Source organism: Cornus florida, unplaced genomic scaffold (assembly GCF_030987335.1).
Source record: "Cornus florida cultivar Cherokee Brave unplaced genomic scaffold, ASM3098733v1 CherokeeBrave_3.0.0_Hap2_Chr06, whole genome shotgun sequence".
NCBI classification, from domain to species: Eukaryota; Viridiplantae; Streptophyta; class Magnoliopsida; order Cornales; family Cornaceae; genus Cornus; species Cornus florida.
The window spans coordinates 105,427,580-105,441,575 of NW_026775576.1; the positions used below are offsets into that span (position 1 = coordinate 105,427,580).

General features: G+C 33.2%; 1 protein-coding gene across 1 annotated transcript; it reads right to left on the reverse strand.

Moving 5' to 3' along the window:
• Positions 1-8,363: 8,363 nt before the first annotated feature.
• LOC132313648 (uncharacterized) lies at positions 8,364-12,953 on the reverse strand. Its single transcript, XM_059812523.1, has 2 exons — positions 12,510-12,953; positions 8,364-8,968 (listed from the first exon to the last, which is right to left on the reverse strand). The coding sequence occupies exons 1-2, from the start codon at positions 12,847-12,849 to the stop codon at positions 8,646-8,648; spliced, it is 663 nt and encodes a 220-aa protein (XP_059668506.1). The 5' UTR covers positions 12,850-12,953; the 3' UTR covers positions 8,364-8,645.
• Positions 12,954-13,996: the final 1,043 nt, after the last annotated feature.

The window sequence follows — 13,996 nt, forward strand, 5'->3', positions numbered from 1 at the left end:
TCTAAAAAAAATTACAAAATTACCTAGAGGTGTCCAAAACGTGTTTTGGGTGTGTACGTACGATGTCCAATCGGAAAATAAAACATTTAAAATTTCAGAACACTTCTAACCTTTTCCAATACGAGCCATGTCCACGTGTTTGGGTCGTGTTCTAGCGTCCGACAACATCACAACACCATAAATGGAGTGTCAGTGCTTTTCATAGTTTGCAACAAAGTAATGTCAATCGAAGCCTTGGTCAACAGAGGCGGAGCCAGGATTTTATTTTAAAGTGGGCAATATGCACTTGTTAAGTTTTTTTTTTTTATAATAAATATGACAATATAATTTTTTTTAAATCAAAAAGGCAAATAAGAAAAAAAAATAGTTGTAAAATAATATACTAAATAAATACAGTAAAAAAATATAGTTACAAATATAAAAATCAAAATATTAATTAATAATATTTTAATTAAATACAATCACAAATGTCATCTATAAAAAGAAATAAGTTTAAAAAAATAGAAAAATACATAATTATACATAAGTGAAAAAAGAAATTTTTTGAAAAAGAAAACAAAAATTAGAAAAAGGAAAAATATATTATATATTTGAAGAAGGAATATATGTAATTTTTTTAAAAAAAAGGAAACTAAAAGAATTTGAAAATTTGAGGGGGGCACTATTTAAAATTACCATGTAAGTATATATATATATACAAAAAATATGTATCTATGTATAGTAGGTTAGAGCAAAGTGAGGGGGGGCACATGCCCCCTCTGGGCCTTAATTGGCTCCGCCCTGTTGGTCAAGAACACATAAAAACTCATACATGGGATCACAATCGTCAACCACAAATTTTTTTCTAAACAATTTTCTGTGTGAGTCAGGCCAGTTAGGGCCCGTTTGGCAACCAAAGTTGCTTTGTGCTTTTATTTTGACATGAAGCAGAAATTGTTTCTGCTTCTACAATGTGTTTAACACTATTTAGAAACTTGTTTGGTAATGTAAATTTGTTACAAGGTTTTTAGAAGCAAAAACATGAAAGCATATTTGGTAAAAAGTGTTGTGAGTTTGAAAATTTGAATGGTCAGTTAAAAATGTTATTTTAGATTTTTTTTTTTTTTTTTAACAGTATTTTGCTACAATGCGGAAGCAAATAAAAACATCATTTTAATGCTTCTACTTTTGGCCTGAATTTTGGAAGCGCTTCAGTACTATTCAAAAGTACAGCAAATATTACCAAACATGTTTCGTATTTTTGTTTCGTTACAGTACACTAACAAAAGCAAAAAATACGAAGCAAAAGTACTAGTGTGATTTTGGAATATAAGATCCTACAATTAGGATATCTATCATATGATTAGATACAGGCTCGTAAGGCTAAAAAAATACTACAAATTATGGAGAGTTAACCCTAAAGAATTGGCCTAGTTGGAAAAACCTGAGTGCTTGTGTCACCATTTAGGGGGAAAAAAAATACAAAGAGTTTCATACCATAAAAGGATACATTTTTTTATTTTAATTTTAAATATTAAGCAATGCCACACCCATTTGCTTTACTTGGAGTCCTTGAATTAAAATTTTCTTTATCACCTTGACATTATCAGTTTCATAAAATTATTTAGTAAAAGTGTTAGTAAATGAGATAAGTAAAAGAGGAGTGATGCCATTTAATGAGAAAATCACAAAAAAAATTGACTTAGGTAATGTGAATGTATTCAACACATTATGTGTTGGTGGGGGAGAAAGTAAGACCTCTTTTTTTTCTTTTTTCTTTTTTTTTTTTTTGTGCAAAAAGTAAATAAAAAAAGTGGACAACTAATAGGTGGAATGAAGTGATATATATATATAAATTAAATTTAATAAGAAAAACAATTTAGGATAAAATAGAGTGAAAAAAGATAATCCATGTTGTCAAGTTCATATATTAAATGTCATTTAATTCCTTTATTTACTTTTTAAAACGTACAAATGAATCAAATAATATGCATAAATATTGCAATTGTCATGTTATTCTGGTTGGATTACTTTCTGTGTCTGAACGCTCTTTTTAATAGACTTTTTCTCAACCAGGGAAACAAGCCCGCCCTTTCCAGATAGCACTCATAGGTGGAGGCTCAATCCAATGGAGTCCGAAGCTTGCTATGCGCTCTCTCCCTCGCTCACTTGCAGGGGCCGGCCTACCCTTACCACAGAACCGGGCTGCTTGGGTTGTCTAAACTAAATCATATCATGTTACAAGATTTTTTTTTATTTTTAATTTTAGCAAATGTTACGTGATTGAATGCCCAAAGTTCTTAACATGGGTTGTCACCATTTCGGCCTTTAAAGAACCCTGTACCTAAAAGTTGGGTAATAATTGAATCGACATATCTACTCGGTAACCTTGATCTTTCCTTTTTGTCAAAGCATCTCACATGAACCTGTTTCTTGCTTTTTATCTCTTTTATATATATATATATATATATATATATAGTCACATGGCACAGCTGAGCGTGTGTTCCAAAAACAACTAAATAGCCCCTTAAAGTGGGGCATAAAAAAGGGGTTTAGCCAAGAAAAATGTACCAACATTAGACTAATATTAGTTCATGTGACTATGTATTATTTTACAATTTAGCAAGTGAGAAATAATCAGATTAATTTTACAATTTTATTCTACTCAGTTTTGTTTTACAGATAGAGTTTGGTTGTTGAGAAAATTTGTGATGGCTTACTCAAGGACTAAGGAATTTGTAATTATTGTCCTTCAAGAAAGTTGGATATATATGTGACTCTATATGTATATATGTACATTATTTGTTGAGTATCTTATACTTATTTAGATCTCACTGCTGGCATGCTTTCCGTCTCACGAAGACTTGATCTTAGATCTGTGACAATGAAATTCAGCTTAAAACTCTCTTTCATTTTCCGTAACATCTCTTTGATTTTTTATGAAGAACATTTTGTGAGTTACACAATGTGAAATAATTGTGGAATATAATATGAATTAGCAATTTAGAGGGGTGAATAGGTTCAATTTGCTCTTTTATCCAATATTTGCTTAAATTAAATTTACCAAAATAAAAGTAAATTAATCGATCAAACCACAAAGCAAAAATAAATCCAAGTTAGAGTGACACTGGATTTTAGCTAGAAAATTAATTGGAAACCTCGAAATTTTGTGCGCTATCTCAAGCGTAAAATGATCCACTATGTATGAAAAAAGTCGTGAAATCCTAATTGAGAAAACATATTTTTATAAACTTTTGAAAACCTGATGGTACTTGGAAAACAAGTCAATTTCATGCATAATTAATATGTTAAAAGTCTATGCACAAAAGGAAATCAAAACAGATCAAGAAACTAAGTTAACAAAACGATCTGAAAACCTTGAACCGGTACATAGCGGTTAAACTAGTTCAAGTTGGCTAGTGAATTGTCGAAGAAAATAATTTTTGACACTTGAGTTGATTCAGGGTGGTTGAACCGATTTAAGTTGGTCAGTGAGTTTTTTCAGGAAAACTCGATTGACACTTGAACAAACTTTCTAGTAAAAGTTTTTTCAATATAAAATGGGCCTTTTTTTTATATAAACTATTGAGACAATATGATGTTTCTCTCTCCATAGATCATAAAGTTATGAGATCCATTACACACAACCAATTATTGAAGAAATCCAAATGGTCTAGTACTACTGAGTTTAGGAGAGTGTGCTCAAATTAGAAGAAACATAATTCTCTCTCTTTTTTTTCTTTTTTTTTTTTTTTATATCTTGGCAAGTGAACCGCCATGCCATACGGCATCTACAAGGCAAGAACAGAAAACCATACACAAATAAATACATACACAAATAACAATCCAAAGCAAAACTAACACCCACATATGTCAAAATCACAGCCTTGACAACACTCGAAATCTAAAGGTGTCAGAATAGCCAGGAACCGAGCCCACCAGTAATGAAAATAGAACCTCGAAACTATCATATCCAAACGTCAGCCATGACATCGTTGGTGAATCCACCGAAAAAGCCACAGAACAACCGCCGGAGACGACCCAAAAAGGACCGAACACACCAATGCAAGCACCAGATACGGCGGACGCCGGCAAAGTGCGCAAATGCATCAGATCCACCTCATCGCAAAAACTCCAAAAAGCTCCATAAAGGATTAGTCAAACAAACCCATCTTCGGCGATCCAGAAACCATCCACCCTCGGTTACAACGCAGATCAGGAGATCATGCAACACAAATTCACAATGAAACGTGAGAAACGCTACTCACAGCGAACCTCGACAACGACGAGGAGAGAAAAAACAAGATGAAGGAATATGTGGGAGGCAAAACGGCACGTCCCCACTCCCATATAGAAGGGAGCAGGGAGAAAAACATTTGGGCTTTCTCTTTGGTTGATATGTGTATTTTATATATATATATATATGAAAGGAAAAAAAAGTCATTTCATAAACCATGTACTTGAAATTTCTGCAACATTGATCAGGTTAACGTGGATGATAGAATTAATCCAATCAACTTTCTTAACCATAATTAAGAGAACTAATTGCCAAATTCTACTTAACCTGTACAGTTCCCACACAATCTATCTTGGATCATGTACTACATTTATTACCAAAAAGGGAAAAGAAAATAAAATAAACAAACTAAGTTCTAGAGATAAATTGATTCTTAATTATTTCAAAAAAAAAAAAAACAGATTAATACAGAAAATTTAACACTAAAGAAATACTTGTTTCCTTGTTGACAGCCTTGGAGTTGGAGGTTATGCGATTGAGACTATTTGTTCTGGATAGGATTTGAAGTGCTGGGCGGTGCCTTCTTCAGGCTTTGCTCCACAGCTTTCTTGGGCTCTTTCATGGCTGCACTCAAATCGTGTAGATTTGCAGATATGGAAAACAGCAGTTTCCTTGACTGGTTCTTGATCTGTCCGGGAAGACTTGTTTCATGGTGGAAATATAGCGAAGAACACACGAGGATATGAAGTAGAATCAAGCTGGCAAATAGAGCAGCCAAAATTTTCCAACTGATCTTCATCAGATCATGAATTGTTGTTTGGAAAATGAGAAAATGGAATACATAGAGGAGATGCTCCAAATGATGGAAGAGTGGGAATGGGTTATATGGGCAGCATGCATAGCTTCCTCACTAGTCTAGTCACTACACTGGTTTGTCATAATCTCATCATAAAATATGTAAATGTGTATGTGTCTCTAATGTCTATGCTATAAATATATACACACACATATATAATCAATTTAAATGCAGTGTAAAATATTTAAGTGAATCTTTCACTTGTTAATAATTTTTATTTATTTATTTATTTTAGGATTCATATTGCGAGAATCCAACTGTTTGATCTAATTTCTTTTTTTATATTGGTCATGGGAGCCAAAATTAAATCAATGGAAATCATAGGTACAATTCAGAAAAATTAATCAGGGATTTAGAAAGCTGTCAACATCACGTTCTAAATTAGAGGTTTATTTATGAATTCACTAATAAAACTATTAAGGATACCCAATTGAATTGAAATTTATGTCATGATAAGCACAATGATTATACATTCAATGGTTGGATTGAAAATAATAATAATAATAATCCTCAAACTTGTTTGCCAAGTTAATTTTAAGTCATTTAAATTAAAAAGAAAGAAGTAGCAAATATATTTATTGTACTTTTTTTCTTTTTTCTTTTTTTTTCTTTTTTTTGTTTGGAATAGGTAAAACAAATTCATACGCTCACTTCCTCCGCTTCAAACATAAACCATTTTCTAAGAAGATATCATTTCTGAAACTGTTTTCTAAGACTACTAATTCAAGTTAATGCATGGTTCTCTGTGAATAGTTAAATAAATAAATAAAGATGATTGTGGATGAAATCTTATAGACTAAAAACAAAAGAACAGTGATAAATTTTTCATATATGGTTAACGAAAGAAATAATAGGATGTTTTTTGTTGTTATTCATGTTGTTCAACAGGTTGGAACTTGGAAGCCGCAGATCATGTGATGCTGAATTGACTATTACTGTTTTCTGACTTTATATGTTGCGTCCTCAAACAGGGATTAAACTATGAAATTCATGTGGACAGGCACGTGAATGAATCCTAATCAATCACCATATTTGTTTGGTCTTCACAGCTTTCTTAACCCTAGTTCACTCCTCTAAACTATACTAAATTATTTATTTATTTATTTATTTTTGCAGAAAGTGACTACTTTCTCGTACCTTGTACGAAGCGAAGAGAAGAGCTTTGAATATTAGAGAAATCATTAGATGATTTGAGATTTTGTAATCTTGGACAAACTGTCATTAAATATGTCAATTTTATTTAATTATTTTTTTTTAATTATATGATCACCCGAACCGATATATTGGGTTGATTATGTAACGTAAAATTCAACAACTTGTAAGAGTTTTCATAGTGATACCCACCATTAAACGTGGTTATCTAGTCTTCCTCCGACCAACGACAGGATGATGATGATATCCTGAAAATAAATAGGATGAAAAACAACCTTTTAACTTTTGCCATTTTTTATTTTTTTTTTATTTTGTAAAAAATGACTACTTTCCTACTCAATTCTACTCTCTCTGGACTATGCAATCTTTAGACAAGCTATCACACAACTAAATATATTAACTTTATTCAAATTTTTTTTTTTTTAATTATGTAATCACCCGAACCACCTCATAATTTTTCTTGAATATCTCCAAACTTAGCACACTTGTATCACTACCTACTTTAGTGTGAATTTGTGGTATTGGTTAGCTGATTTAGCTACAAGGGGTCTGCCTATGATATCAAAGTAGCAGCATGTGGACAATATCTTACCTCCACTACCACTAGACTAGGGTTTGAAAATTTGTGACTCCATTGATTCATTTGCATATGCATGCTTTGATGGCTATTTTTATAAAGATTCTCTTGTTTTCCCGAGATTGATAGATTGGGTTGATTATGTAACGTGAAATTCAACAACTTGCAAGAGTTTTCAATACCCACCATTAAACATCTTTGTAAAAAAAAAAATAATAATAATAAATAAAATAACTTCTTTTATTTAAACTATATACCATTACATAAATAATGATCGAGCACAACTCTGTTTTGGACCCTTTTTAGTAGAATAGACAACCCGACATTTAAGATGATACGTTTGAATCTTTTAACCCATAACTATTAGCTGGCTCATCTCATAAAATTTTCAAGATTAAAATAGTTTTATTATTTATATAAATTTTATTAAGGATCTTTTTGCTTTTTCCCTAGGTTGAATATTTAGATGGAATTCAACAATCAGTGGGCTTCCCCAAATTGAACTATGGGAGATTGTGGAAGTAGCGATTAAATTTAAGTGGTGTTGAACATTTCTGGTAATTGTCCTAGTTGTTTTACGCACTACTAGCAATACATGCCAAACCTTGGTCACTATGTGCCTGTAAAAAAGTTTTCCATTAAATATGCCATGGTAAAATACGGTTAAAAAAAAATGTGCCTGTAAACGTATGAAAATTCGTTTTTCTTGTTTCAAAAACCGTTAAAAAAATTGGCATAAAAAATAAAAAATATTTAAATACATATAAAGTTAAGTATAATAGTTTTTGTAGCTTATGAATTTAATCCATTGGTTGAAGTGAAATTAAATGAAAAAAATTTATCAATTCTAAAAAATTAATAAAATATTTCAAAAATTAAACTTGTCTCACCCTCCACATATTGTTTCATTCTATTGAGTATACGCTTCAAATACAAGAAGTTTTTCAAATCTTTCAAAAGAGAGTTGAAGTTCCGCAGCATGTCAGAGGCCTGAAAACAGTAATAAACATGATACGGATTTGGCTTTGATTTCACAAACAGCAAAATCTAAATGCACAAGCCTAAGACACCTTTTGTGAGACCTGTGACACACTAAAGTACCTAGACACTCGGTATGTTACGGTTATATAATTAACACAATAAACTATCTAGTATCAACTTGAATAATGAAGATGCCAATTAATTTAACCGATAAGACATGTTGGTAGTAAAAGCATATAGTTGAGTTTGAGGCTTCAAGCCTTTTAAAGAACCATAAGGAAACGCTCGAGGTAATAACCAAAATGCTATGACAGTTTGTCCACAAAATATTCAAAAAGATTTGCAGTAAAATTAAATCTCTTCAACTCTTCCGGAAATCTAACAGTTGATCACTGTTTAGGTTAAAATAAATAAATAAATAGGCTCATGCGTTTAACTTATACCAATGTAAAATTTTCTTGCCAAATCGCTATTATCATGTTGGTTCTTACATTCCTGTTGCTTCCATTTATATTTATTGTAGTAAAAATCTAGTTTCGGATGATTTTAGTAGATTGAAATCAAGTGATCAACACACAACATAAACAAAGCAACAATAAATGAAATTACCAGATCAGAAGAGAATTGGATTCATGGAAGCATATTCATGACAAATTTACACCTTTTTTGCTCTGTGTTTGCCCTTTGCAGCATGTCCAAATGAAATGGTCAATAGCCCTCATCTTCTTTTCCAGGTTCTGCAACATAACACTAATCAAAGACATTATAGTTACAACAAGATTCAGTACCTTGGCTTCATATGGCAATCACTTGTTCCAAGAACCAAATTTGAAGCATGCATTGCCCATTCAGGTTGCCAGAATTCACAAGGATTCAACGAATCTAATAATAACATCCACCATCTGAGCATCATAAGTAGGTCCCTCCATTTGGAAGTGGCTAACTCCTTCAATTAGATGGGATTGAGTACGACCTGCCGCAGACTTTAACTTGTTCTCCAACTGTTTAACGCTTGTGAACCCATCCCTTGTTCCCATAACAAAGAGTTTCGGTTTTGGAGATTGTATAATAGCTTTATGGTGTCTCCCAAAGAGAATCGAAGCAGTTAATCCAAAAGGGTAGCCCAGACTCACATAAGCAACAACTTCCTCTATCTGATCAACCGCAGAGCCAGCAATAGGTGCACCTGTGCCCATAGAAAGAAAAAAGAAAGATATCAAGTAAAACAATATCCATTGTGGGTTTTTGGTTAACGAAGAGTTTCAATTTAAATCTTGGTCACCCTTGTCAAATGTAAGGTTGGTTGCATTTAGGGAGTATTTTGGATCATGGGCTAAATGCAAATTCTGGACACCTTAGTTAAACATTTTAAGTTTATCATCGTCATATAAAGTAAACTCTATTTAAAATTGCTAAAAAATAATGGTAAAGTTGCAACATTTCAAGTGCCACGGAATCAGGCAAGGATGATCTCATTTCCAACCTTAATAAGTTTTCTCACCAAAGAAACTGCAAAAGGAGATTCAAAAGAGACCAAGAATTCCATTCACTATGAGCAATGAAAATAACCAGGTTAGTTTGTGTATACATCCCAAGAATGACCTCCACATTTCAGATTTGTGCATAACAAACAGCAAAGTCGTCTAAATTTTTAATTTTTTCTCTTTTATTTCTTTTTCTTTTTTTTTACCCCCTAGGGGGAATAAAAATAAAAGATATGATGCCATGTTGTCTCTTGGTATCTGAATTACAATTATTTTCACCCATCACCGTAATCCAATAATCACCTAACAACAACAAAAATATAACAATATTCTTTCCAGAAGTAGCTACAGTGTGATGCTGTGAAGAGAATATCTGTGATCTAATTTCTAATGCAAAACATGCCTCTTAAAGTGAACCTCAAGTCACAATCAAAATCACAACTTTGTACCTTGGAAACTGTTTGACAATACAACTAGTTAAACTTACTAAATACAGCTAAAAAACTGGAATATGGGATATTCACAAAATACACTAGTGTAAATTTTCCTAGATTGAAAAAAACAATAATAATAATAATAATAATAAACACCTTAATTCTCTATACCAAAAGTAAATGTGCTGAACAAAGCTCCATGAATCTACTCTAGGTAGAAGATTGTCTAATGAAAATTGTACAAAAACCGACAGGAGACATGAAATGGATGACACTTCTAGAAGACCCCCGCTTTTTAATTTTTTATAGATACTTCTAGGAGTCCCTTTTTGAGAAGCTGACACACTTAATGAATTGTTGACCTAATAAATTTAATATGAGATGTTTCACATTCTATCTTAGTACTTTTTCTAATTGGTTAGATTTTCGGGAAATTCCTACTGTTATTTAAAATAACAGTAGTAGCGGATACGCACTGCCTACGCAGACATAACTCAAACGAAAGGAAAGTCAAAACAAGGGGAACGCCAGGTCAGAAAAACAAAGAGGTATCAAAAAAATGAGAATGGTAGGTCAGCAAAACAAAGAAAAGTCACACAGAGCACCAAACAGAGATTGTCTCAGGTCAATCAAACCTCAAGGAGCAATCCTTTAGTCACGAAAATTCTAATGACCCCTCAGGTCAACCAAACCTCGAAGAACAAACTAAGCAAAAGACAACAAAATACAGTTGAATGTACGCGGAGAATACAGGTAAGGCTCAAGGTAAGGCTCCTCACACATCAGAAGCTGCAAATTGGACGCTTAGAGATATATTGGAAGGGTGGATGAGAAGACAGAGATAATGCCCAAGACCCTCGAATGCCAAGCCGGACCAAAGGGATAGTGAAAACGTGCCATGGCAGAGACCCTTACAATCACAATTAATGCTATACCTAAGCCATTAATGCTCAGCCACCGCTGCCGCTGCCAAACAGCTAAGCACAATTAATGAAATAACAACTATTTAATGCGCCGCTGTCGATATGCAACAGGACAAAAGGGAGATATGACCCTTCTAGCCGAAACAAGGCCATCTGAGGGATCATGATTTAAAAGCCCTGGGATTAGAAAATACCTCAATTAAAGGTCGAACCATTGGGTATTCTCCAAGGAATTTGGGGCTACAAATAGAGGTCCCCCATGAGATTGAAGGCAGGGCTCTGAAGCAATCAAGAATTACTATAACTAGAGCCCATTCACTCTGTCATTGGCACAAACATTCCTACCTTCACCATTAATCTCCTTGGTTGGTCTACTTATGATATATCCCATTTATTATTATTTATTATACCTAGTCACCATACGTTGGTTGAAACTCTTAATGTATGCACTTCATTACATGTAAATTAGGATGAGATGGTTAAAAAATAAAAGATGGTTACCAAAAAAAGATGGTTACAGATAAAAGGGAAATTTGACAAGGTTTCTACTAGGATTTTACCAAATCTCCAACGGCAATTACTAACCTTTTTAAAAGCAGGAGCTCCTCAACATCACAACTAAACAAACCAACCACATAGCGTGATGAACAACCTGACAAGACTGTAGTTTGCCACTATTATCAACCTCCAAAATTACTCCCTGTTATTTGGCCTTTTTGCTGTCCACACGACCATTTTCCCATTAAACTCATAATGTCAGCAGCAAGAGACCCAACTCTCAAAGCCCAAACACTATCTACAAGCATATACCACAAGTTACCAAGTATAAAGAAACTCATCATTCTTCCCACTCTGAATATAGTTCATATGTACTCTCCAAAAGGAACTCACTGTGATTCTTTCCATGACCCTTCTTAATTGAGACAAGATATCCAATGCTTGAAGCAGGAATCTATTTCTGGGTTCAGACCAAACTTAAATACCTTCCACATTGGAAATACTCCTGGAATTAGTACATTCAGTGGCAAAATAAAAACCCATCCAAGAGCTCTCTTTTGGCAAAGCGATTCTCAACTAACAAGTCCAACACTTCAGGTGGAATCATGTAGAAGTTACACACTCAACTAAGAGGGCAAAGGTCAACAAAGGCAACTGCTCCTCCCTTCCCTGGAATCAAGTGTATGGAAGTAAATTCTCACAATTTTTCATGCACGGTTATATTAATCATCACCATAAAACCCATTATATTACTCCCCATAACTATCATAAAATGCTACTGTGGATCCATCTGATCCTGTGAATGGTTCCCTAATAACAACCCAGGCAAGCAGCACCGATACCCCTTCTGCCATAAATCATCTGATGCAGGACAGCAGTTAAAAGTTGTAGACAAAACTAATCACTCTTTATGGTAGCATAAGACTGGTGGCAACTTACAGCTTAGGGTTTGTTAAGCTGAAAGGAATCTCACAAGCTTCAATTGACCATAAATCAAGGATCATCGATCAAATTCTAACCAAAAAAAATCTATACAACCACAATTTAAAAAATTACCCCAACAACCCATAAAAAGTTTTAAAACCCGCCAATAAAGGAAAATATAAAGGAGCATTAATAAATCAATCAAACATAACTCCAAATTTACCCAAAAAAAAACAGAAGCATACTTGCAGAAGAACCCATCTACTCCAAAATTACAATCAAAAGAAAACGTTCAAACCTACCAACAAAATGCTATTTGCATAAATGTAAAGACCCATTTACATAATAGAGATATAGATACAAGTATGCTTAAAGGATCATTAATAAATAATCAATTAAACAAGCTAAAACAACACCACGATAGTTCCAAAGTAACTCAAAAAAAACAAACAAGAAAGTCATACCTGCAGAAGAACCCACCAACAGAATCCGATTTACAGACAAGTTCTGAGACACCCATTTGCAGACAGCAACAACGTCACGGACTTCAGAGAAGCCAGTGAGCGAAGCCCTACCGGTGGATCTACCAACGCCTCTCATGTCGAAAGTGACAGCTGGGAAACCTCCATTGGCCAGTCCACGAGCAATTCCTTTCATGAGGCCTTGGCAACCACCCAGTACGGAGTAGGGGTGTACAAGCACAGCCACCAAATTGGTGTCTGTGATCTCTTGGGATGGCTTGAAGATCCGAGCGTCGAGCTTGATGCCCTCACTGGTCTCAATTGTGCAGGACTCTCTCGCCATTAAGATAGTGCAGGAGTAGGTTGTTGATAGTAGAAAGGAATTTTAGAGAGAGAACTCAGAGAAGTGTAAAATGTGGGCTTTTTAGCAAACGCTGGTGCAATAAAGAACCATATATCAATCACATTCCCACGCAAAGCTAACTTAGATTTTTTTTTTTTTTTTTTTTTTGGTAAATAAGTAAAAATTGTGGAATAAGTACGTAACTTTTTCTATTTAAGATTTGAGATTTTCTTTTCCCCCTTAAAAGCATATATTTACATTCAAGAGAACTCGAGCTTGACCAAATATTTAACAGTCACACACATTTTATAATTGTTTCTTTTTAACATTTACATCTAACAAGTAGACCTATCCTTCACCTCCCTTTCAAGAAGGAGAGGCTGATGACTCCATTGATTTAAGATGTTTTTTTAGGGTTAAAATTATAAAACTTTCATTACTTTTAAATTTTGATCATAAAATTCCAACTAAATTTTACATTTTTAAAAAGTAATCACATTACCTCAATATTCATGTCCGGTTAACCGAAATATGAAATAACAAATTTAACCTTACTATTTAATAATATTAAATTAAAAACTAAAAAATATTATTTTTAAATTACAAAAATACCTTTTAATCTTCTTATTCACCAACTATTTCTCTCAAACTCTCACCCCTCCCTTTCTCTCTAAAACATTATTTTTATAAATTTAAAGAGTATTTTTGTAATTTTAAAAATAATTTTTAAATTTTAATTTAGCATTAAATAGTAAGGTTAAATTTGTCATTTCATAACCCGATTAACGGGTCGGATGCGGATATCAAGGTTTTAAAAGTGTAGGAATTTTTTGAAATCAATTGAGATTTTATGTTCAAAATTTAAAAATAGTGAGGTTTTATGATTTTAATCCTAATTTTTATTGATATATTTTTTAAAATAAAAGTAAATATCCATTACTGTTTCAAAAGAAATGCTAAAAAAAATAAAGGGAGTACGCATTCTGTATGGAGAAATGAAAAATATGGACGATTGTGTCTTTCTAAATATATATAGTCCAAAAGTTAGTTCTTTGTCACCTAAAAGTATAAATGTCTATAACTCTGTAACGACCCACTCCACCACATGGTATGATATTATTCGCTTTGAGCCTGAACCCGCACGGTT

Bases quoted from the DNA above. Each gene is read 5' to 3' on its own strand.
- LOC132313648 (XM_059812523.1), bottom strand. From the start codon at position 12,849: ATGGCGAGAGAGTCCTGCACAATTGAGACCAGTGAGGGCATCAAGCTC. The intron at 8,969-12,509 runs GTATGACTTTCT...CTATGGGCACAG, and splicing joins GTTGGTGGGTTCTTCTGCAG to GTGCACCTATTGCTGGCTCT.